This window comes from Megalobrama amblycephala, linkage group LG11, assembly GCF_018812025.1.
Source record: "Megalobrama amblycephala isolate DHTTF-2021 linkage group LG11, ASM1881202v1, whole genome shotgun sequence".
Taxonomy (NCBI): domain Eukaryota; kingdom Metazoa; phylum Chordata; class Actinopteri; order Cypriniformes; family Xenocyprididae; genus Megalobrama; species Megalobrama amblycephala.
Genome location: NC_063054.1, coordinates 27,963,046 through 27,988,103, shown reverse-complemented (window position 1 = coordinate 27,988,103; position 25,058 = coordinate 27,963,046). Strand labels below are relative to the sequence as shown.

Here is a 25,058-nt window from a genome sequence, read left to right as displayed (position 1 = left end):
CTGAATATATATATATATATATATATATATATATATATATAATATATATATATTTGTTAATTAAATGAGAAGGATAGAAACTGCAAAGTAATCAGAGAGAAGTGAATCAAGCACATCTATTTTGGAAATATATGTGATATTAGTTTTAGTGGTCATTAAACAAAAAATATTGGACTGCAGAATGCAGCGATTGACCAATCAGAATCAAGTATTCTAGAGAGTCATGTATTAGTAAAATGGATTGTTCCAGTCCTGGCTTCTGATTTGTCAATACAGCATTCTATCCCTGCAAAAATCAATGATATAGTAGCTTGTTTGTTTACCATATCAGTTTTATAATGCCTTGCATTTTCATGACATTTCTTAAGTCTCATCTCAACTATTATGTAATTTCTAACTAACGTTCCTTTAAGCATTATATAGGCTAATGTGGTATTAGTTAATGTTGATACAGTTGCTACTGAAGAAAATATGGCTTTTTATACCTGGGTTTGCTTAGAGTTTAGCCCTGCTTTTGTTTGTGATTTATTTTCTATTCTAGTGACACATTTTTATTTAGCATTTATGCAAAAGTTTGCTTTGGCTGCCTTGTCACTCCAGCAGACAATATTGTTCTAGCTGCTCATTACATCCCGTCTCCTTCACCCTAGACGTGCATGACCTATTTTCCACAGAGGTTCATTCAGATTTCTCTCTCCGGTTGCTCCACTGAGCCCTGTAGAGTGAAAATGCCACACTGCAAGCTTGATAATTCAGGAAAGTGATATTCAGTCTGATAATGGATGGATTTGAGATGGGTGGCAACGTTGATAAGTGTGTGACTAAGCGTCTCGAATGCCCTGGTGCAGATATATATCAGAAGAAATATTGATCCGTATTGATCTGAGCTTTTATAAAGGACTGTAGTCTCATTTTACCCTTTTATTCAATCTAAATAAGAATGATTCATTAATATAAACATTAAAAAGTATAATATTGTTATCAAAAATATGTATTGATATGTTTGGATAATCACCAAAAGGCATAAGACCAGTATCAAAGCACCTAAATTCTCTTTCTGATTGTTATGAGGGCAGGAAAGGGTTATATTGATCCCTTGGGCACTGAGGCAGCATGCTGTAGCACTGAGGTCAAAGGTTAATTACCACCTAAATTGATTTGATCTGAAGTCATGTAACATCAATATGTATTTATGTATATGTATAAGAACGTAACCACAGTGGAGTCTTAAGTAGACCCAGAACAATTGTTTTATTCTTGCCGGGTGATAGTGTAGAGAATAGTTTTGAACACGCCTGTGTGCATTAGGCTAGAATGTGATATCCCTTCTATCCAATTAACAGGACGTCTTATTCTTTTTGCCAACTGAATGTGTGCACTTCCTCTCTCCACATGCATGCCTTTGTTAAGTGGTGATGTCTATTTGCTCACTTATTGGCTGTGTAATGTATGCTTGTGTGCACAGTAAATAATGATTTTCTTAATCAGTATTTTTGTCTGGTTTTCCAGTAAAAAAAAAAAAAAAAATCATTAAAGTCCCCCTGTAGTCAATAATTTTATCCCTTAAAACTCATATTTGATCAATTATTTCCTGTGAAAAAAATTTCTTGATGCCTTAAAATAGCTTAAATGTAACTCTACACCCTTGCTTCATTTAGTATACAGTTCTATGAATATGCTAATTAGCCCCGCCTCCACTCACTCGCCCGAGCTCAACTTACTGAGGTAAACACTGCACAATGGTATCGTTTTTTTTTACAACGTTGAACACATAACGGTATTTAATATGATTAGCCTTTTGTTTGACTACATTATCAAACAGCTGAAAATGTGTTGCTAATGTTACACAAACCATGTTCCCGTTCGTCATCTCAGAGTCAGACAGCTGACTTCTAACAATCAGTATCCTTACAAACGCTTTGAACAATGTCAGTGGAGAAAGGCATATAGTTCATCATAACATCGTAATAAACATCATACACCCACCATATTGCTGATTCTATGTTATTTTTCATATAAACAGAAAAATATACCAGGATAACCCGTTCGCTGTTAATGATGGGTCAAAGTATTTCTGAAATGGTTTCCTAGTCAGCAATGGTGAGAATTTACCAACAGTGGTCCAAGGAGGGACAAACCGGCGACAGGGTGTTGGGCACCCAAGGCTCATCGATGCATTTAAATGATTGTTTTGTCCACCATAGAAAGCGCCTACAATGGGTATGCGAGCGTCAGAACTGGACCTTGGAGCAGTAGAAGAAGGTCGCCTGGTCCAATGAGTCCTGTTTTCTTTTACATCACGTGGATGACCATGTAAGTGTGCACAGTTTACCTAGGGAAGTGATGGCACCAGGATGCACTGTGGTATGACGGCAAGCCGGCAGAGAGAGTGTGATGCTCTGTGCAATGTTCTACTGGGAAATCCTTTGTCCGCCATTCATGTGGACATAAATTTGACATGTGCCATCTACCTAAACATTGCTGCAGACCAGGTATACCCTTCATGACAATGGTGTTCCCTGGTGGAAGGGTCCCCTTTTAGCAGGATAATGCACCCTGCCAAACTGCAAACATTGTTCAGGAATGGTTTGAGGAACATGATGAAGAGGTAAAGGTGTTGCCCTGGCCTCCAAAATCCCCAGATCTCAATTGAGCATCTGTGGGATGTGATGGACCAACAAGTTCAATCCATGGTGGCTCCACCTTGCAACCAGAACTTGAAGGATCTGCTGCTAACGTCTTGGTGCCAGATACCACAGGACACCTTTAGGGGTCTACTGGAGTCCATGCCTTGGCGGGTCGGCACTGTTTCGGTGGCACATGGAGGACCAACAGCATGTTAGGCAGGTGAAAATATTGTTTTTGCTCATCTGTGTATAAATACTTATATATTCAATTGCAATTCCACCTTCTGTTTGCTACCTCAATTCAAATTCAGAAACTGATTTGGGATTTTAAAGACATTCTCAATACAATATTGTTCAAAGGATGTTTAGATTTTTACTGGAAAACAAGACAAAAATACTAATTAAAACAATGATTTTTGCAGTGATGCACTTGCTCATTTGCATCATGGGAAGAACTGTGGAACAGCTGAGTTGCTCTTACTGCATGACTACATCTGATGTGTCCAGTGAGCAGACGTAATGACCACACTTTCAAAATAAGGACATCAGGACATAAACAGTTTTAGACCATGCAGATTTGCAGCTTGCTACAGCATGAAAGTTTTCAGTTGATTGCACTTTCTTTTTAGCATCTGTGTGTTATTGTTTGGAAAATAGATTGGAAGTGGGGAAGATTGCAGAGTTCCGCTAAAGCTATCAGTCTTTCAGGGCTCGTACACATGGTGCAATAACTGCTCTGTCTTTCTCATTCTCTTTTTCTCCCCCTCCGCTGTGAGTAGTGCAGCGTTCTAGTTGGTGAGGCAAACCTGTGATCATTATCATTTCAGGCTTAGTTGGTGACATCAGCAGAACACAGGTAATGGTGAATGAGTGTGTGTGATGGATTTAAGCGAAGACTAGTGTAACAACGCTTAAGCTTTATAGATGGAACACTAGATTAGTCCTTGATGCCTTCACCTGCATGTTGCCATGGAAACATGGGGGTTCTCTTCCCATGCGTCACCTGCAGCTGCGTTTTTTTTTTGTTTTTTTTCTCTCAGAGATGCTCACGTTCATGTAGAAAGCCTGTGAAGAGGTGAAAGCGGGTGTCCTCAAGCCATGTTGTGTCATAATGTGCACGAATTTGATGAATGATACTTCAATTCACTCGTGACGCTTCCCTTCCTGCTTTATGTTGCTGTATAGCAGTGATTCCCAACCATTATTTAAACATGTTCCAGGAGGTACTTGGAAAGATTGTGACATTGCTTTGTAAAACCTGTAAAACAGAAAGTTAAAATTTTTTAAAATAATTAAGTGAAATTAATTTCATTATTATTTTTGTAGTGAATGCCTTAACACATCCATCATTTTAAGAAATACATTACAAGCTAAAAGGAACATATTTCAATTTCTTTTTAATGAAATACAATATGAAAAACAATATAAGACATTTCAGGTTCATGACTTTTTTTTAAGGAGTTCCCATTTGATTATGGCATTGTAATGATTGTATTTTGCTATATAAATATCACTTGTAAGAAAAACATGTAAGAGTATTTCAGAAATAGTCTTATATATTTTTCATACTTTTTATTTTTTATTTTATCTTTGTTAAAAAAAAGGGTAGAAATACTGTTGTTGTTTTTTTTAAACAAAGTGAAATATCGTGTTGATTATAGCTCATACAGTACATGAACCCACTTTACAGTTTTACTTCCAAGGTTCCTAAAAAGAGTGCATCACAGTAAAGGTTCTCTGTTTATTTCAAATCTTACATAACTGTAAAGTGACTCATGGTTTCAGTGAGGGAGTCAGTTGTGAACTCTAATGCTGAATTCAGAACTGCATACTAGCACACTACTCTTACTATTTTTGCCATAGAAAGATATGGGGAAAATAGTAAGAGTAGTATGTTAGTATGCGGTTCCGAATTCAGCATGAGTTCACTCTGAGAGTCGGTTCAGAGTAACAATTCTGAATAATTCACTGAGTGAATCTGAATCAAACCGCAAACTCATGAGTGGATTCAAGATTGAATTGTAAATATATATATTCCAAAAAGAACCGCTTCATAAGATTAATTTGATTGTGAAACAGACATCATGATTTGCACTGTTCATTAAACAACACTCAACACACTTGCATATTGTGACTGCATATCATGCGACAATGAACAATGAGTCAATGGCACCTAGATTTTCATTTATTGATGCTAGTGTTTGTTTTTAAGTATTTGAGTATTTGTTTGTATTTGTGTACTTGAGCATTATTGTTGGAACTGTGGGGCTAACTAAGACAAAAAAAAAGAGAAGACACTGCTTTACACTCTTAAAAATAAAGGTTTCAAAGGGGGTTCTTGTAGCGATGCCATAGAAGAACCATTTTTGGTTCCCAAAGAACCTTTCAGTGAACAGTTCTTAAAAGAACAATATTTTTCTTAGCGTAAAGATCTATAGAACCTTTTCACTTTTTACTCCAGAAATCCGGGGATTTGTCATGTTGTGTCACATCCAGTGTAGACATCATCACTGATTATGATGGATTCTATTGTCTTTTGTCGCATAGTGTCATTCACGTGCGGTTTAAACACTGTGTAAGAGTGTACAGACCTGGGGCCGGATTCATGAAAATCTTCTCAAAGAAAGAAGTTAAGAAAGAACTTAAGTTAAGAAAATGAAAGGCTTGGTGTTATTTGATTTGAAGGTGGGTATTTCTGAAGACTCACTGAAGGAAAAGCACCTCAAGTCTTTTTGCACTGCCTGTAGATTAAGTGCACAGACTAGTTTCATACAGCTGGCTTGATGGGAGTTAAGCACTCAACGTTGTGTTTTTAATCTGTCGTGTTAAAGTAATAATCACTTTTAAATGAGCCTGTCTCAAGAAGATGCAGCGGTTATTCCCATTCATCTGCGCTTTGTCTTTCTTGCGCTCTCTCTAGAGTGAATGCGTCCTGTTTCTGTGTGCTGCCTTGCTAGATCTTGAGTGAGTGCATCATGTAGACTTGCAAATGATCAAGTCCTCATCCACATATGGTACTAGTAGTAATATGTATTATATTTAGCTAGCTAGTATTTTGTTGCAATGCTTAATATTTGAAACAAGCCAATAAATTGACCCTTCGCCAGGAGTTTGATTGACAGGCGATCTAACCAATCATAACACCAAATCCGCCATTTTGTCCGACAAAGCAGTCAGGGGAGTTGCAGTGGTGATCAGAATTATTGGCACCCTTGGTAAATATGATCAAAGATGACTGTAAAAATAAATCTGCATTGTTTATCCTTTTGATCTTTAATTCATAAAATTAGCAAAAATCTAACCTTTCATTGAAGGAAAAGAATTGAAAGTGTGGGGAAAATCACATTATGAAATAAATGTTTTTCTCCAAAACACGTTGGCCACAATTATTGGCACCCAGTCCCCCGACCTGAACCCTAAAGAAAATGAGTGGAGTGAACTGAAGAGAAGAAGCACCAACATGGAGCTGGAAATCTGAAGGATCTGGAGAGATTCTGCATGGAGGAATGGTCTCTGATCTCTTGTCAGGTGTTCTCCACACTCATCAGGCATTATAGGTGAAGACTCAGAGCTGTTATCTTGGTAAAAGGAAGTTGCAAAAAGTATTGAATAAAAGGGTGCCAATAATTGTGGCCAACGTGTTTTGGAGAAAAACATTTATTTCATAATGTGATTTTTCCCCCCACTTTCAATTCTTTTCCTTCAATGAAAGGTTAGATTTTTGCTAATTTTATGAATTAAAGATCAAAAGGATAAACAATGCAGATTTATTTTTACAGTCATCTTTGATCATATTTACCAAGGGTGCCAATAATTCTGAGCACCACTGTAGTAGGCTAGATTAACGTTAGTGGACTTAAACTTGAAAAATGATGTGTACTGACGTCTTTCGGTGGTTGAAATGTGGTTCATTCATGTTTATTTGATGATATAAATTAACTAGTAAGAAGAGATGATCGGTTCATGAGCTGCTTGATCTGAGGTGCTACAGCGATCTGTCACGACACAGAACAGTATTTATTGTTTAAATTTCTTTAAAAAATTACAACATTTGAGATTGTTTCATATCAAAGTAACCTGCTCTGTCTTGTCTGTCGATATGTCGTCAGCTTCCTCTTTGCTCCGCAATGTATTTTTCACTGTGAGAACATGATGTGTGGCGTGAGAGCATCATGGTTTGTCGGACATAGCAACAGTAACTAAAGAAGGTGGGTTTTGCGAACGGTCAATTCATTAAACATCTTACACTTGGGTATTTAAGACTGGTTGGAGGTTATCCTATCTTTAAGAAATTATTTTCAATGATTTTTAATATTCTTTTCGAGAATATGAATACTTCTTAAGAACAATCTTAAGAAAAAAAGATAGAACATTCTTATGAAAAGTTTTTGGGAATCCAACATATTCTTATCTTTTTTCTTTAGTTAGAAAATAAGGAGAAATTGGCAGTTAAGAAGAATTTTATTCTTCAGAATGTTTTGTGAATCCGGCTCCTGGACCCAGACTGTCATGTCTGGCACCTGCAATATATACAGTGTCTCTTGCAGTCCTGATGCAGCATTTTTGCCAGGGTGTTACTGGCAGATCTTACCCTTAAGGGCTGCTCAGAGGGAAACTAGTACCTCGGTGCCTTCTGCTGCTTAATGAACCACAGCTTCCAGCTATGCAAGATTCTGCGTGTGTTTTTATGTGGCTTTGTTTGTGCCCAGAGGTGGAACAGCAGACGCCTCCACTGCAGTGAAAATGAAGCTGCCCAGCGCTGAAACCATGACCCACTCCAGATAGAGCGGATCGATGGAGTGCAGAGCAGATCTCTGCCAGCTTCACCCTGCTGGCTCCGCAGTGCTCAGCCTCACGCTCTCATCCTCTGAACTCTGTCACTGATATATGGCCACTTACTCCAACACTGCATGCAGCTCAACCCCAGTGCGTTAGATCTGACTACAACACAATCATACATTAGTGATATTATCACTGGAGGGTTCATAAAAATTGCTTTTTCAGACTGCTGGAATGGCAACAAGACAATATAATTTCTTTCCCCTCAGCATCTGGTAGTGAGATTAAAGATTAATGTCTGCATATGCCTGATTCAAATGCTAAATGACCACCGTGGTGATCATATTACTCACCGTATTACTGGGTCTTCACTGGCATTGGTTTCAAGACTATTTCTTGTGAACTTTAAAACCATGAAAGTAACCTGGCTGAGAATTTTTTTGTGACTGCATCTGTATTGTTGTTGTCAAGGTCCCCTGGGTGGGTACTAAAATAAACTAAGGACACCAAGTAAAAGATCGCTGGGAAGGCAAAAGGTGATGCTACAAAGAATGGATGCCAAATGCAAATGGTAATTGCAGAAAAATGCTCAACAGCAAGGTACTTGAACTTCTGCCATCAGCTTCTATCGACTGAAATTGTACACCAACTCCTTGAAAAAAAGAACCTGAGTGAGGGACTCCAAAACAATCCCTCACTCTACAACAACAGTAACTGTACTGAAGGCTGCTGGTAGGAAAATCTCACTGCACATCAGAGAAAGAAAAAAAAAAATTGTTTTGGTACTAAGAAATATCTTTTTTTTTTTTTTTTTTTTTTGATATTGCTGTGCCTAACATTTGATCTGGGTTGAGGGATATATATGCAACATCGTTCAAAGGTTTGGGGTCAGTAAGATTATTAAACTTATAAGTTTTATTAAGATTATAAGATCTTTTATTCAGGATAGGTGGATTAAATTCATCAAAAATGATAGGAAAGACATTTATGTTGTTACAAAAGATTTCTATTTCATTGTTCTTTTGAACTTTCTATTCATCAGAGAATCCTGAAAAATTTATCATGATTTACAAAAAAAAATATTAAAGGGTTAGTTCACCTAAAAAAAGAAAATTCTGTCATTAATGACTCACCCTCATGTCGTTCTACACTCGTAAGACCTTCGTTTTTTTTAAAAATCCGATGGGTCAGTGAGGCCTCTATTGCCAGCAAGATTTCAGATGGCCAGAAAGCTACTAAAGACATATTTAAAACAGTTCATGTGACTACAGTGGTTCAACCTTAATGTTATGAAGCAATGAGAATACTTTAATACAAAAAAACAAAATAACGACTTTATTCAACAATATCTAGTGATGGGCGATTTCAAAACACTGCTTCATGAAGCTTCAAAGCTTTATGAATCTTTTGTTTTGAATCAGTGGTTCAGAGCGTGTATCAAACTGCCAAAGTCACATCCCCCAGTGGTGAACCAGTGAAATTTCGAAAAAACTTATGACATAACGAAGCCTCATTTACTGAAATCGTGTGACTTTGGCAGTTTGATACGCACTCCGAACCACTGATTCGAAACAAAAGATTCGCCCATCACTAGATATTGTTAAATAAAGTTATTTTGATTTTTTTTTTTTTTTTTTAGGTTCACAAAAAGTGTTCTCGTTGCTTCATAACATTTAGGTTGAACCACTGTAGTCACATGAACTGTTTTAAATATGCCTTTAGTAGCTTTCTGGGTGTTTGGAAGTGTTACTTGTCTTGCTGGCAATGCAGGCCTCACTGAGCCATCGGATTTTATCAAAAATATCTTAATTTGTGTTCTGAAGATGAACGAAGGTCTTACAGGTGTGGAACGACATGAGGGTGAGTACTTAATGACAGAATTTTCATTTTTGGGTGAACTAACCCTTTAAGTAGCACAATTTTTATTCACTACTTGGTAATGATATGGATTTTCTGTGTCCACTTTGGTTTCCTGTCCATATTAGCACTGTTTTAAGTGCTTCACATAGGAGATTGTAAACATTTGCACATTTCTCCATCTTACAAGAATTACCCAAATAAACCAGTAATGACCTGTTTTATTGGACCTGACAGACTGTACCCTTCACCAGTATGTGTAAGAAAGTTGCTGTATAAGGGCAGCTGTGGACTTATTATGATAAAACAGTCACATCGTATTCGGCAGACCTCATAAAATCTTGATTCTCGGGTCCTATGGTATTGTACAACACTAATACCTGTGTTTATATGACTATTCTGCGTCTACTTAAGTGTATGCAGATGCCCAGTCTCTGAACTGAGAATGTTGGGTCTGCAGGAGGGTCTTACTCTCTGTCAGGACAGAGCCAGTCGGCTGCGTTCAGATCAGCGGCCCCTGGCAGTGGGGCAGAGCTGTGACAGGCACTGAATAAAACACAAACACAGCTCAGGCCAAGCCTGGCCAGCAGAGCACTCTGTCTCCCCTTAGTCCCAGGAGGAACAATAATGCTGAGTAAGCTCCGTGTGGGGGTGTGTATGAGTAGAAACACTGCAGTGCTGCAAGGAAAGACTTTCAACCCAGAAAACAAGGTGGACGGGGCAGGTATATCATTTCAGATGGAGCAAAACAAAGTCTTAGCACAGCACTACATGACCAGATTTACAAAAGTAAAACACAGATTACCAGTGAAAAGCCTGGAATTATTATGAGTTTCTCTTATGCTCACCAGGGCTGCATTTATTTGATCAAAAATACAGTGATATTGTGAAATATTATTACAATTTAAAGAACGGTTTTCTATTTGATTATATTTAAAAATATGATTTATTCCTGCGATGGCAAAGTTGAATTTTCAGCAGCTATTACCCCAGTCTTCAGTGTCACACGATTCTTCAAAAATTATTTTAATATGCCGATTTTCTGCTCATTTATTATCAATTATCATTGGTGTTCAATTATTAATAAGGGTTCTTATTATTATCAATGCCGCAAATAGTTTTTGCTGCTTAATATTTTTGTGGCAAACTACTTTTTTTTGTTTTTTTTTTGTTTTTTAGGATTCTTTGATGAATAGAAAATTCAACAGCATTTATTTGAAATAGAAATCCTTTGTAACATTGTCTTTATTGTTACTTGACTGTTACTCATCACTCAACTGTTCAACGTTGATAATAATAAGAAATGTTTCTTGAGCACCAAACCCGCTTATCAGAATGATTTCTGAAGGATCATGTGACACTGAAGACTGGAGTAATGATGCTGAAAATTTAGCTTTAGTACAGAAATGACTTGCATTTTAAAAATTCAAACAGTTATTTTAAATTGTAATAATATTTCACAATATTACCATTTTCTGAATTTTTGATCAAATGAATGGTCAGCATAAGAGACTTCTGTAAAAAATATATATATATATAAAAAAAAAAGTTTTGACCAGCTGTGTATATAGATAGCAGTCATGACAAATCCTATTAAATACAACAATGTACATGTATATTAAGATCAAAAACGTCAAGTGAGATTACTCAACAAATATGCCACGCAAAAACACAATTTGCATGTGCGTGCTCATCTCTCTTGAAAGATCTTGTTTACACTGAAGCCAAGAGCATTGATTTTATAAAAAATTCACTCCTCTATTTCCATCCCTGACTCACTCCACACGGCCCTGTTTTGTTACCCACATCTACAGGGATGAATGTCACCGACGGGTTCACACTCGCACTATCGCTTTCATTCGCCCTGTCCTTCTCTCTCTCTGATGCACTAACTCTCCAAACCGCCCCCCCCCCCATCTCTCTCTGCCACTCTCATGTTTGCTCTTTTGTTGTCTATCATCTCTCTCTCAGCTTCTGAAGCAAACATAGTAAAACAAATTCAATTTAGACATGCATGCACACACTAAAATCCATATCTCTCCAATGCTAGTTACAGTATCTGATAATTGACATAAATTCTCCATAATCTGATTGGATACCAAATGGAGATGTATAAACCTCATAGTTTCAGTTGCCTTGATTTATAGCTGTTGGTTCTGACCATTTATTTTGTTATGTAACCATACCCAACAGACCTCGAAGGCATAGCAATCCTAATGATCTAATTCGGTGGTAAACGCTGGTATCAGCAGACATGGGCGCATTTAATCAGATCCATGTCGTACAAATACAAAACACCTTATCTTTGTTTTTCAGACACCACCACTGACATTTTAAACAGAGATTACTCTTACTCTGCAGTTACAGTAAAACATTGTTGTGTTGATTTGATGTGATCATTTATTTAATGCTGTAAGACTCCTTTTCACTCATTAGCAGTACATTTCTGTTGGTTTTAAACTAACAGAATACATCAGGGACTAAATCAGAGAGACTGCTTAATGAAAGAGACTTAAAATGGCAGCTATGATACATAATACATGCAGTCTATACCTGCACATTTTAAATGACCCTTTAACCACATTGTATTTTAACTAAGATCAAATTAGGACTCTAAACAATCACAATAGTTTTGACTGTCATTTTGCAGTGCTGAGCTGTAACACAAGAGTCCCTGAGGATCTCACAACAACCATCCAAAACAGACACTGTTCGTATGTAAACACTATTGCGCCATCTGTTGGCCAAACAGAGGAACCATGCAATAAAAAGGACAGCCGAGTGGTGCATTTTCATGCAGAAAGAATCTAGAATCTACTCTGAAACCACTGCTGTCTCAGTAACTGGTTGCCTTCTGTAAAGTACAGAAAATAAGAACAGCTCTTTCTACTAGTCACAGTTTCAATCACACATTTCCACTATGATTACATCAGCAGTTAATGTATTCATGTTAAAGCATGTGGATAAAATAGCTTGGTTTTCTGAGATAAATAACATGAGGGGTTTTGCGCAGCGTTGCCTGTGGTGAAAGGCCTGTACTCAGCACGCCCGACAGACGGCGAGACGTGGAGGAGACAAACTGCATGCCAGCACGTAGGCAGCAGCTCTCATCTCCTGCCTCCCCTAAACGCATAATCAATCTTGCTTAACGTACCTCCCTCTCTGAGATGACAAAGAAACAGCCGTGAGACATGCAGTATTAATCCCTAAGTAACTACAGCATAAAACACACTGTATGTTGGAATGGTACCAAAACTAGATGCTCATGCAAAGTATGATGCTAAGGCATTTTTGGAAGGTTGTCAGGACATTGCTATCAGGTTGCTAAGTTGACAGCTGACCCTCAAGTCTCTATGATATTCTGGGGTCAGATTCACAAAACATTCTTAAGAATAAAATTATAACTGCTTTTCTTTCTTCTTTTTTACAGTTATTAAGAATGTTCTTATCTTTTTTTTCTTGAGATTATTCTTTAGAATACAAAATTTAAGAAGAATTTAAATTTCTGAAAAGAATGTTTTTAAGAGAAGTTAGGACTTGTCTTAAATCCCCAAAGGTAAGATGTTTAATGAATTTATTGGCTTGTTTAAATTGAGCATTACAACATTACACTAGCTACTTGTAATACATATTACTATCACTAGGGATGTGCATGAGTACTCTGAAGTGACACACATTTTATTATGCGTGAAGCGACTTTTTGCTAATTTGAAAATCAGTAACTCATCTGAAATAGGGACTTCTTTTTTAAGTTTATAATTACAACATCTTTTTTGGTAGCATTCAGCACAAAATACATATTTAAAATACATGGCACATTAAAAAAATGCAACGGCAAGTGCTGAGCTCCCGTTAAGCCAGTTTTGACAAAAATAGTGTGCACGCTTAAGATTATTATGGTAATTAGCAGGCAGCACAAAAAGATACGTTGATTTGCAAGTCTTCTGCAAGAACCGGCATACAATCAGATAACAACGGATAACACCAGATGATGGCTGTTCTTCATAAGAAAATTCTTCTTAAGAATGCTTTAAGAATCAAACTTAAGAACATATCTTAAGAAATTGACTTCTTCCTTAAAAAGACTGTCATGAATCCAACCCCTGGGATTATCTATGAGTTATATACAGTGGCATGAAAAAGTATGTGAACCCCTTGCAGAATCTGTGAAAATGAGAATTATTTTAATAAAATAAGAGGGATAATAAAAAAATTTTTGTTTAGTACTGTCCTAAGTAAGATATTTTACATAAAAGATGTTTGCATTTAGTTCACAAGACAAAATAATAGCTGAATTTATTAAAATAATCCCATTCATAAGTATGTGAACCATTTATTCTCAATACTGTGTGTGGTTACCTGATGATCCACTACTGTTTTTATGTTTTGTGATGGTTGTTCATAAGTCTCTTGTTTGTCCTGAGCAGTTAAACTGAGCTCTGTTCTTCAGAAAAATCCTCCAGGTCCTGCAGATTCATCAGTTTTCAAGCATTTTTGCATATTTGAACCCTTTCCAGCAGTGACTGTAGGATTTTGAGATCTGTGTTTTCATACTGAGGACAACTGAGGGACTCAAACACAACTATTAAAAAAGTTCAAACATTCACTGATGCTCCAGAAGGAAACACGATGCATTAAGAGTCGGGGTGTGAAAACTTTTGAACAGGATGAAGATGTCACAATTTTTCTTATTTTGTTTAAATATCATTGTTTTTCATTTAGTACTGCCCTTCGGAACCAACAGAAGATACTTGCATGTTTCCCGGAAGAAAAATTAAATACAATTTACCTTGATATTTGAATTCAAAAGTTTAATGCATCGTGTTTCCTTCTGGAGCATCAGTGAATGTTTGAACCTTTTTTAATAGTTGAGTTTGAATCCCTCAATTGTCCTCAATGTGAAAAGATGAATCTCAAAATCATACAGCCACTGCTGGAAAGGGTTCAAATATGCAAAAATGCTTGAAAACTGATGAATCTGCAGGACCTGGAGGATTTTTCTGAAGAACAGAGCTCAGTTTAACTGCTCAGGACAAACAAGAGACTCATGAGCAACCATCACAAAACATAAAAACAGTCGTAGATCATCAGGTAACCACACACAGTATTGAGAATCAATGGTTCACATACTTATGAATGGGGTTATTTTAATAAATTCAGCTATTGTTTTGTCTTGTGAACTAAATGCAAACATCTTTTATGTCAAATATCTTACTCAGGACAGTACTAAACAAAAAATAACGTGCATTTTTTATTATCCCTCTTATTTTATTAAAATAATTCTCATTTTCACAGATTCTGCAAGGGGTTCACATACTTTTTCATGCCACTGTATGATTTTGTCCATTTTATTGTCTGCCTGGTAGAAATAGTTTGTCTTCTCACTTAATAAAAATTTGGGTCTGTGCAAATCCCTAACCCAAAAATTAGCATAATTAATAGTATTTTCCTTAGCAAGCAATGATATTTGTGCATCAGTGTTGTTTTGATCTCAGACAGGTTTTCACCTTTCAGTCAGTAAGGTCAAACTCCATGGACTTCTTCTGAATGTTTTTATTGAATGGCATCTTGAAGTCATCAAAATCCACCTCAAAACTGAAACGCTGCCTCCTCCTTGCCTTCTTCTCAATCAGCTCGCTGGTGGTCAGCTGATTTTGCCACGTCTACAACAAATAGCAGGAAAAACAAATATCATAATCCACTGAAAATATATTTGCTAATCTTTTGGCACCATGACATCTCAGTCTTTCTTTCACTAGAAGTTTGTATGCACATATTTGTGTGTAAAACATATATATTAATATTTTTTCAAAAATTTTTTTTTTCTAAATTTAAGATAAAATAAGAAAAACTATTTAAAAAAAAAAAAAAATCACACAATCTTGGTGGCCTTATAAACAGCATATGTTTTGAATGATGATTTAAATAACTGCAATTTAATAATAACAATTATATTCCAGAGTAACAAAAATAGGTTCTGCATAAAATGTGTAGTTTTGACCTATATAAATAAAAGGTGTTCAGCATATTTCAGGTGTTTTTGAGAATGCCATGCTTGGCATGGATTTACTTAAAGATCTTGCTGCAGGTGCTTTCATGCAAAACGTGAGCGTGAGGATACATTTGCAAAGAAGAATGTATCCTTACTGGATCATTCATTATATGGAGACATCAATGTGGAATAATCCAGATTAATGAACAGTGGAATAAGTAAGAACAAATTCATGTGCACACACACCTGTTTTCACATGAAAACACTTGTTATTAGTAGTACATGAGGCCCACTGTGCTTAAACAGGCCTAGCTCACATCTCTGCGAGTGGTATCCAGCTTACCGTTCTTGGCATAAAACTGATGTCCAATTTGTTGAGCTTGCCGCTGGTGATCTGAGTGCTGTGCACGATAACACTGTCTTTCTTCATTGCTTTCTTGACTGCTGAGTTTGAGGAGGCTGTGGGAGTGGGAACGGTGCCCTGCTGAGAAGATAAAGCGCCAACACCGTAATCAAGACACAGTGGACGTGATGACATATTGACAATGGTGTGACTTTCAACAAAGGTTCAGCAGGGTTTCCCTAAGCACACTAACAGTCACAAAGCCGTCAGTGCTTTGTTGGGGGTAATGTGACACGTCTGGACTCATTTACTTACTCTTTTGTGGTGTCATCTAATTTTTATGGCTAGATGGTTTTGATCACAGCTCTTACACTGTTTCAATCTTAGATTTGAAATGACACAGGAATTTTAAAATGAAAACCTTAAATTGTTGTAAATAGTAGCTACTTTTGACATATGTGGTGAAAAAAATCTTTAGTTCTACATAAGGATAAAAACAGATGTTGCAATATACTGATATTGCAGTCTATAACCACTATTATGGGACACTTCTGGTTGCAGAATAAATTTGTCATGGATTAAAAAAATGTGAATTGCGCATCCAAAAGCATTTGCTATTGTGTGATGCTACATCTGTGCCATTGGTCAAGTCAATTCACCTTTGTTTATATAGCACTTTATACAATACAGATTGTTTCAAAGCAGCTTTACAGTGATAACAGGAAAATGATTTAATGATACAAACAGAATTTATTTTGGCTGTACAGCAGCTCTAAAAGAAAATGGTGTCATTGTTTAGCTGAAGTCAGTTCAGTGTTGATTCAGTTTCATTGTAAAGATCATCAATTATTAAATTAGTTTATTTCATCTATAAAACAGTTGTGCAGAAAAACAGTAATGTCATTGTCCAGCTCAGTTCAGTTATCATCCAATATTGTCAGTGCAGTCAAATCAATAATATTGTTGAATATTAAGTGTATTAATATTTAATATTAGTGGCGTCAGTATAAAGTCCAGAACCATTGTAGAAACAAACAAACAAAAAAAAAACTAAACTAGCGTCTTTAAAGTATATTAAAAAGAAAAAATATTTACCCTAGTCTCATAGCATATGTTTGAATAATGTAAGAACTGTCTATTGTGATTTCATGGGGACTTTAAATGAAGGTAGGCATGTACAGTAAATCACATACAGTTCGTTTGCTCTACCTTTTCTTTTGTAGAGCCAGGGGTTGAGGCTGGTGTAGGTTTGCGGTGGACTTTGACAGGCTGTGGCTTCTTGTTGTCCTTAGGTCTGGGTTGCATATTAATCTTAGCCTGGACCAAATCCACCACTCTGAAGTCTGCATAAGCATGGGCAACGTCCAAGCAATTTTGCTCTGCAATTAAAAGATTGAAAGTTCCTGACTCAAATGACAGCAGAGCCAAAGTTGATCAATCTCAGAGATTTAATGCAATGTAAATCAGGGTGTTCATAAGAGCGCTCCAGCAAAGATGAGGTGGCATTGAGGGAATGACGTAGAAACCGTCTGCACTGGTTGCAAGTGGTTATGAATTTGCTTCAGTAGATTTATCTTCTATCAGATGCTGAAGTTGTATTATAATTGTTCTATGCTAGAAAGTGGAGTGTACCTGTCTTATTTACTGCATTGATCTTTGCCCCAGCTTTGATGAGGTACTCCACACAGGACGGCCTACAGCTCTCAATGGCTCTCATTAGAGGAGTGGCTCCATTGAGGGTGGGCGGGTCCACAGAAGCTCCCGCCTCCACCAGCAACTGTATGATGTCCAGCTGTCCTGCATGACAGGCATGGTGCAGAGGAGTCCAGCTGAACTGATCGCATGCATTCACGTCAGCCCTGTGATGAGATTGTCATTTGGGTATCATTTTTATATATATATATATATATATATATATATATATATATATATATATGTATATATATATATATATATATATATATATATATATATAATATATGCCAATGTAAATATACTTTAATTTATTCCTTATAGTCCACCCAAAAATGAAAATTCTGTCATTTACTTACCCTCATGTCATTCCAAACCTGTATGACTTTCTTTCTTCTGTTGAATATGAAAGAAGATATTTTGAAGAATGTTGGTAACCAAAAGTTTCGGTTCCCATTGACTTCCATTGTACTTTTTTGTCCATACAATGGAAACCGAATGGGAAACAAAACGGTTTGCTGAAAAAGAAATGCAAACAGATTTGGAATGACATGAGGGTCCTATCCTTTTAAGTCAACACTTAGAAGTTCATAAGTCTTACCCATTATCGAGGAGGAACTTTGCCACTTCATGGTTCCCACTTGCACATGCAGCCATGAGTGGTGTCTTGTAGAAGCGATCTTTCACATCTACTGGAACCTTTTGGCTGAGTGCTAACCTAAGAGACTCAATATCTCCTGTTTTAGCACAGTAGTTCATGTTTATGTATATCTTTTCGGGCTCTTCGATGTACCACGATGTATCATCCTCAATAGGATGTCCTGGTCGATGGTCCCGGTCATATCTGTGAGTATCTGTAGCATGCTGGTAGCTTTCAATCATAAAATGCGGTGGCCCACCATCATCACGCCGATGAATGAGATCAGGTGGGACGGTGCAGATGGGCATGGGTGGATTGAACTTAGTCTTTTTGGCCTTTCCTGCCTTGGTTGCCTTCTTCTTCTTAGACCCATAAGATGCCATAACATATATCTTTGGAAGATATTTGAGACCTCTTAGAAAGTCATTTATATTTATAAAGCCCTCTCTTCTCTTATCCAGAGCAAGCAGAAGAGTGTGAATTTGGTCATCATCTAGAGGAACATGAAGTTCCTGAAGAACAGACACAAATGTCACCCTGGACACCACCTCTATTCCCATAATGCCATCTGACGCAGACTCGAAAGCACTTCTTAGCGCATTTTCGTTTTCATGAGACCAGTCGTGAAGTGTCAGAGCCCATGGTTCATTTGTGCCGCCCATCCCTTTTGAGAACTTTCCATATAGTCGTTCAGCCTTCTTAAGCTCTTTTACAGTGGCTTTATGGCCACAGTCCTTAGCAATCTGACGAGGAAGCAGACCTTCTTGGTTCTTCAATTTGGGATTGCATCCTGAAGTAGGAATATGAGTCGGTATGAAATATCATATAATAATGTTCAGCATGTTCCACATCAAGAAGCATGATTGCTTTTATGATAGGGCTGCATGGGTTGGGGGAAAAAATGTGTGGTGATATATTTTTTGGTAGGGCTGCACAATTTATTATTATTATTACTAAATAAAAATATGAAACTATAAGAAAAATTGTTATTGTAATACTATTGTAAAACTTCACTGTAAAAAAAAAACCCAAGTATTTAGGAAAAATAATATATAATAATAATAATAATAATAATATAAATTTATTTTATAGTGCAACTGTAAAATTATAGTACTAATATTTATTGCTGTTTTAATTTCTTAATTTTCAAATGTTAAACCATCAAGCTTTCAATTTGGAAGAAAACAGAGCAACATTTAATGCGAACCGTGCCAGTCTGAGACACTGAAAAACCCTGTATCATGAGCTGCTCGTGCACAAAATCACACAGTGTTGCGCTTCACTCTGAAACATGATCCACATATATTTATTACTTTAAATCTTTAAGCTATATCGCGATTGTATGGCTGTATGGTTTTAATTTATCAGGAAAACAGAGAAAAACTATTGATGACGCATCCTGCAAAACACAGATTTCTGTCCAATCAAATTCACTCTAGAATGAGAATGCTGAAGGAAAGGAAAATAAACGTTCCGTATGAAATAAAAGGAATAAATAAAGACAATATAAGGGGGGAAAAAATCACAAAATGCAATGAATTATAAGCTATTTTATAGTTTTTAGCTATAGTTGTTTTGCTATTGATTCATATTCTTCAGTCATTTGAGAATTTACACCGTTCTGCTTAAATGAGTAACAAGCAGCCTTCTCCCATGGTTTAATGATTTTGTATGATAAAATGAATTGATTTACCTCTTTGAGCTAGAAACCTGCAGCAATCTGTGTAGCCACCAGAGGCAGCAAAGTGCAACGGTGTATCCCCCTCTGTTGTTACTACTCCAAAATCTGCTGCATATGCAGACAGCACCTTAATGATCTGGAAATAGCATAACTAAAGTTAAAAGCAATGATCATAATCACTGGGAGAAATACATAGGCTTTTATACATACATATCAGTTTTATTCAAGAGCAGCACATTTGATCACTTTTTATATAATTGTGGAACAACAATAGAAGTGACACTCACTTCAAAGAAGCCTCTTTCAGCCGCAAAGTGAGCTGAGTGGAATCGCTTTTTATCCAGAGCATTGACGTTTCCTCCTTTTCTGAGAATGGCTCTCACGAGATCTATTGCTCCCGCTCTGGTGGCCTCCATCAGAGCTGTCCGACCTGTTTCCTGGGATATCATACACACACAAACATGTTATTCGGTGTAATACTCTTTCTTATGAACAAGTTGGTGTTTGAATTACATGCTTGCGATTTCAGAAGGTCCGTTTGTTTGAATCCAGCTCAGGGAAAGAGTATTCAAATATAGCATTATCAATTACACAACATTTGCATACTTGATTTGTAGCATTGGGGTCTGCTCCTCTCTCTAGGATACTGAGACACATTCCCTCACAGTCCTGAGATTGCTCACAGGCCAGCAGGAACACTGGCATCCCAGCTTCTGAAACATTGTTGACATCTGCATTGCCTGTAAGGGCCACCTGGAGGCAGCGCATGTGCCTTTTGGTAGGGTGGATGCAGTAGAAGAGCAAGCCTGGGAGAGAAGCCAGAGTACGGATTACTCAGATCGGTTTACACACTAACTTGTTGTGCCCTGATCTGTAATTAGATAGACTGCATACAGTAAATCTCCAAAATGGCAGGATGCTGCCAGCCATTGATGATCTCTGTTGGGGCAGTTGCCTAATGGTTAAAGAGCTGGATTTGTAACCTGAAGGTTGCGGGTTCAAGTCTCAGTACCGGTAGGAAATGTAGGTGGGGTCTCAGTCTCATTACCCACAACTGAGGTGCCCTTGAGCAAGGCAACTAACCCCCAATTGCTCCCCGGACGAAAATGAAAAAATGTCTGCCCAGTGTGTGTGTGTTCAATACTCACTGCTGTGTGTGTGCACTTGGATGGGTGAAATGCAGAGCACAAATTCCGAGTATTGGACACCATATTTAGCTACATGTCACTTCACACTATGTGGCTGCTGTCAAATTGTCTTATGAAGAATAATTTCTTGTGAAGTGTCAAATACGGGAAGCCTCATTAATATCTAACCCTTGAAAGTGAGATATTGTATATTGCATATAAGTTTATACAGTACATTGATGTTCTCCCATTATTTACCCTGCCATTGACCTAAGCTTTCAACAGTTGCAGCATGCATATTTTTTGTAATAGTAATTAAGTAGCAGTTATTATATAACTACGTACATTATAAAATAAAATAATAAAAAATTACCTTTCCCTTCTTTGTCTACAAGTTTCATGTCTGCGTTCCTCTTGGCCAGTAGAGACACGATACCGTCATATCCGAGCTCTGCGGCCAGCATCAGCGGTGTCCGCCCCCTCCTGTCCTGCACGTCTGGACAGGCACCCTGAGCTACGAGGAACTCCAGCATGTCAGGATTGTTGGCCACCGACGCCAGGTGCAGGACACCATTCCCCTCGTGTGGCTCTGTGAGATTGATGAGGTCATCAACACCCATGCTGATTAATTTCTCTATGTACGGCTTATCTCCATCCTGGACGCACTGAAGCAGCCGGTAGATCTGCAAAACTTCAAGCCTTTCCTTGGCCAGGGTGCATGACATTATGAACCTGAGAATATTAAAAATGTATGGTAGCATTTGCATATTTTTTTATCTATTTAAATTCATAACATAATTGAATGCATAATTTTTTACCAAAGTGCAATATGTTTACAAAAAAAGTAAGTTTTTGTGCTGTCAGTATACTTCTTTTAAACTAAAAATAAGACTTTCAGTTTACGTTTTATGCACTTCTCAGAAATATACTTAAAATTACACTTAAGTATACTTGACATACTGACAAAAAAAAAAAAAAAAAATCTTTTGATCGAGATATACAGTACAGTCCAAAAGTTTGGAACCACTAAGATTTTTAATGTTTTTAAAAGAAGTTTCATCTGCTCACCAATGCTACATTTATTTAATTAAAAATACAGTAAAAACAGTAATATTGTGAAATATTATTACAATTTAAAATAACTGTGTACTATTTAAATATATTTGACAAAGTAATTTATTCCTGTGATGCAAAGCTGAATTTTCAGCATCATTACACCAGTCTTCAGTGTCACATGATCCTTCAGAAATCATTCTAATATGCTGATTTGCTGCTCAATAAACATTTATGATTATTTTCAATGTTGAAAACAGTTGTGTACTTTTTTTTCAGGATTCCTTGATGAATAGAAAGTTCAAAAGAACAGCATTTATCTGAAATACAAAGCTTCTGTAGCATTATACACTACCGTTCAAAAGTTTGGGGTCAGTAAGAATTTTTCTTTTTCTTTTTTTGAAAAGAAATTAAAGAAATGAATACTTTTATTCAGCAAGGATGCATTAAATCAATCAAAAGTGGCAGTAAAGACATTTATAATGTTACAAAAGATTAGATTTCAGATAAACACTGTTCTTTTGAACTTTCTATTCATCAAATAATCCTGAAAAAAAATATTGTACACAAATATTTTGTACAATTGTACACATTAAATGTTTCTTGAGCAGCAGATCAGCATATTAGAATGATTTCTGAAGGATCATGTGACACTGAAGACTGGAGTAATGATGCTGAAAATTCAGCTTTGCATCACAGGAATAAATTACTTTGTCAAATATATTTAAATAGTACACAGTTATTTTAAATTGTAATAATATTTCACAATATTACTGTTTTTTACTGTATTTTTAATTAAATAAATGTAGCCTTGGTGAGCAGACGAAACTTCTTTTAAAAACATTAACAATCTTAGTGGTTCCAAACTTTTGGACTGTACTGTACTTTAAAGTATTCTAAGTAGCCCTATACTTTGCTTGTAGTTGTTTAATCTTTTGATTGAGTAGCCTATTAAATACTTTGAACATGATTTTAACATAATGATTTATAAAGAAAACATATATGTTCCTAATTCTGAATATGCAAATTGCTGTATAGTCCACTGGTAGTGCACATAGGAATTTACTTATACTTTAAGTACATTTAAAGGTATATTTCAGGTATAAATTTACCTAAATAGGAACATAGTAGTATACTTAAAGTGCAAAAAGTAATATATAAATAGTAAACTATAAGTATGATTCACATAAAGATAACTTATAAGTATACTTACAGTATAAAACTACTAAACTAGTAGTTTACTTTGAGTATACTTCAGAGTGTACTTTTAATAAACTAAAAAAAATGTGCTACAAGCATTTAGTCACTATTCACTTGTAGTATAGTGGCAGTACAAATGAAAAATGTAGTTGTAAACTAGTTGTGTACTCAAAGTGTCCTAGTGTTACACTAAAAATATACTTTCATACACTAAAAAAATTGGCTAATTTAGTCCCAAGTAGTATTAAAATAGTATACTACATTGATTGTACATTGATTTTAGTATACTTACTACGTGAAGTATACTTAAAATATACTTCAACTCTACTTAATAAAATGAACTTAGAGTATACTTGTTTTTTTTTTCTAAGGATACACACAGTCAAGATGTTATGAAATGCCAAAATTGATGACAAAACCTCAAATTTTCATATTGCCATATCACAGACCAAAACCCCACAAATGCAACCTCAAGTGCTTTAGCTGTCTTAATATTTACATGATTTTTAAAATAACATACACATTTATATTTTACACAACTCATGTTACACCATAAATATTCAGTAAAAACGAATGTAATTTTTCCACTTTTCCATCTTATATTTTGGGACCAAGGGGTTTCCCCTCACGTTGCACATTAGTTTTAATTAAAGATTTTTTTAGGTTAGGAACAAACAATATAGTCTGTTTATCGGATCCACACGTTTTACAAGACTACATTCAATGTCAAACAACAATCAGATTCTCTTACCTGTAGTCGATGTTTAAAATCAACAGAATGTTAAGTAAATGTTACATTCAACATTGTTACCAAGCGCGTCTCTGTGCGCGCTCTGTGTGTCTCTATAGCAACAGCACGCCGTGGCCCGTGAACACTTAAAAAGCTTCTTCAAGAAGTAAATTCCGCCTCACTGTCCCCGCCTCTTTTTATTTAGAAGCAGCCTCAGGTAGAATTACCGCACTTTTACGTGATCACTTGCCCGGGTTTGAGTAGCTTGACGAGGAACGGCATATCAGATTTCATGGCAAATTCTTCAAGCGTGTGAGTAACTTTTTGTACGAGTGACAGTAAGTGACATCTATCACAATGAGATGCTTCCTCGCGCCATGCTCATATTGGATATGGTTCTCTCACCATGAAGTTGAAGTCATGCATAATTTAATCTGATATCACTTCAACCAGCACTCAATCCTTTTTAGGAAGAGGGTAGGGTTCAACAAGAAAACTTGGGGAAGATTTAAGATTGTCCACTAGAGGACGCTGAGTTTATATAAATTAGTAGAGTGGCCCGCGCTTTTTTAGCCAATGAGACTTTGGAAAACCAAAACAGAATCAGAACACTAACAAATGCATATAGTAATTTTATTAAGAAAATTAAGAAATCTAAATCTAGGCTTTTTGGAAAATAACTTAATTCCACAAATATAAATGTCTGAAAAATTATTTTTTTTATTAAAAAACAGCATTGCAAATATAGTGTATATCCAATACTCAACATTCAGTTTGGAAGAAGAAAAAATGTGAGGACTATTTGGATTGCACAACAATCAGATACACTTTATTTGCTGAATTATAATACTGCTATGTAATGCCTAGTGAGAAGTAAGGTGAAACTGTCAGGTATGAACATGTGGCTCAGGCTACACCTGGACAGCTGATATAACAATGTCCCAATTGCAAATTAAGCAAATCAGCTCTTACTGCAAAATGAAGCATTTTAAAGTAATATTTATAAAGGCCTTTTAAGGAATTCCTCTCTTCTGAAGGTTAACATGGACTGAATGGTCAAGGTTTGATCTCGCGGTACTAGAGTGCAAAGTCGGTTTAAATCCCTTTGTATTAAAGAAAACATTAGGCATAGACCACCAAGACAGCTAAGGTCACACAAATACATGTCTGGCAAAGATACAGATTCTAAGCTGTTAGATTTAGTCTATTTAGAGAACATCTGCTGTCCAAAGAGACTAAATAAAAATCCATTGACAAAAAGATAGCCAGGATGAAATCTTTTCTGCATCTAGCATAAACAACTTTGATAGTTTTCTTTGGAAGCGTACCAGAGTATG

At 36.4% G+C, this 25,058-nt stretch overlaps 1 protein-coding gene across 1 annotated transcript; it reads right to left on the bottom strand.

The window, feature by feature from the left end:
* Positions 1-1,852: 1,852 nt before the first annotated feature.
* On the bottom strand, positions 1,853-23,875 carry ankef1a (ankyrin repeat and EF-hand domain containing 1a). The gene is made up of 11 exons (XM_048207157.1): positions 23,743-23,875; positions 21,112-21,470; positions 20,218-20,417; positions 19,899-20,048; positions 19,624-19,747; positions 17,892-18,720; positions 17,231-17,457; positions 16,808-16,977; positions 15,599-15,739; positions 14,771-14,926; positions 1,853-3,885 (listed from the first exon to the last, which is right to left on the bottom strand). The coding sequence occupies exons 2-10, from the start codon at positions 21,461-21,463 to the stop codon at positions 14,774-14,776; spliced, it is 2,346 nt and encodes a 781-aa protein (XP_048063114.1). The 5' UTR covers positions 21,464-21,470; positions 23,743-23,875; the 3' UTR covers positions 1,853-3,885; positions 14,771-14,773.
* Positions 23,876-25,058: the final 1,183 nt, after the last annotated feature.

Excerpts from the sequence above, each read along its gene's own strand:
- ankef1a (XM_048207157.1), bottom strand. The coding sequence starts at position 21,463 with ATGTCATGCACCCTGGCCAAGGAAAGGCTTGAAGTTTTGCAGATCTAC. Across the intron at positions 20,049-20,217 it reads ACCCCAATGCTACAAATCAA|GAAACAGGTCGGACAGCTCT; the intron begins GTATGCAAATGT and ends ATGATATCCCAG. Across the intron at positions 17,458-17,891 it reads AAGTTCCTCCTCGATAATGG|GGCTGACGTGAATGCATGCG; the intron begins GTAAGACTTATG and ends ATCTCATCACAG.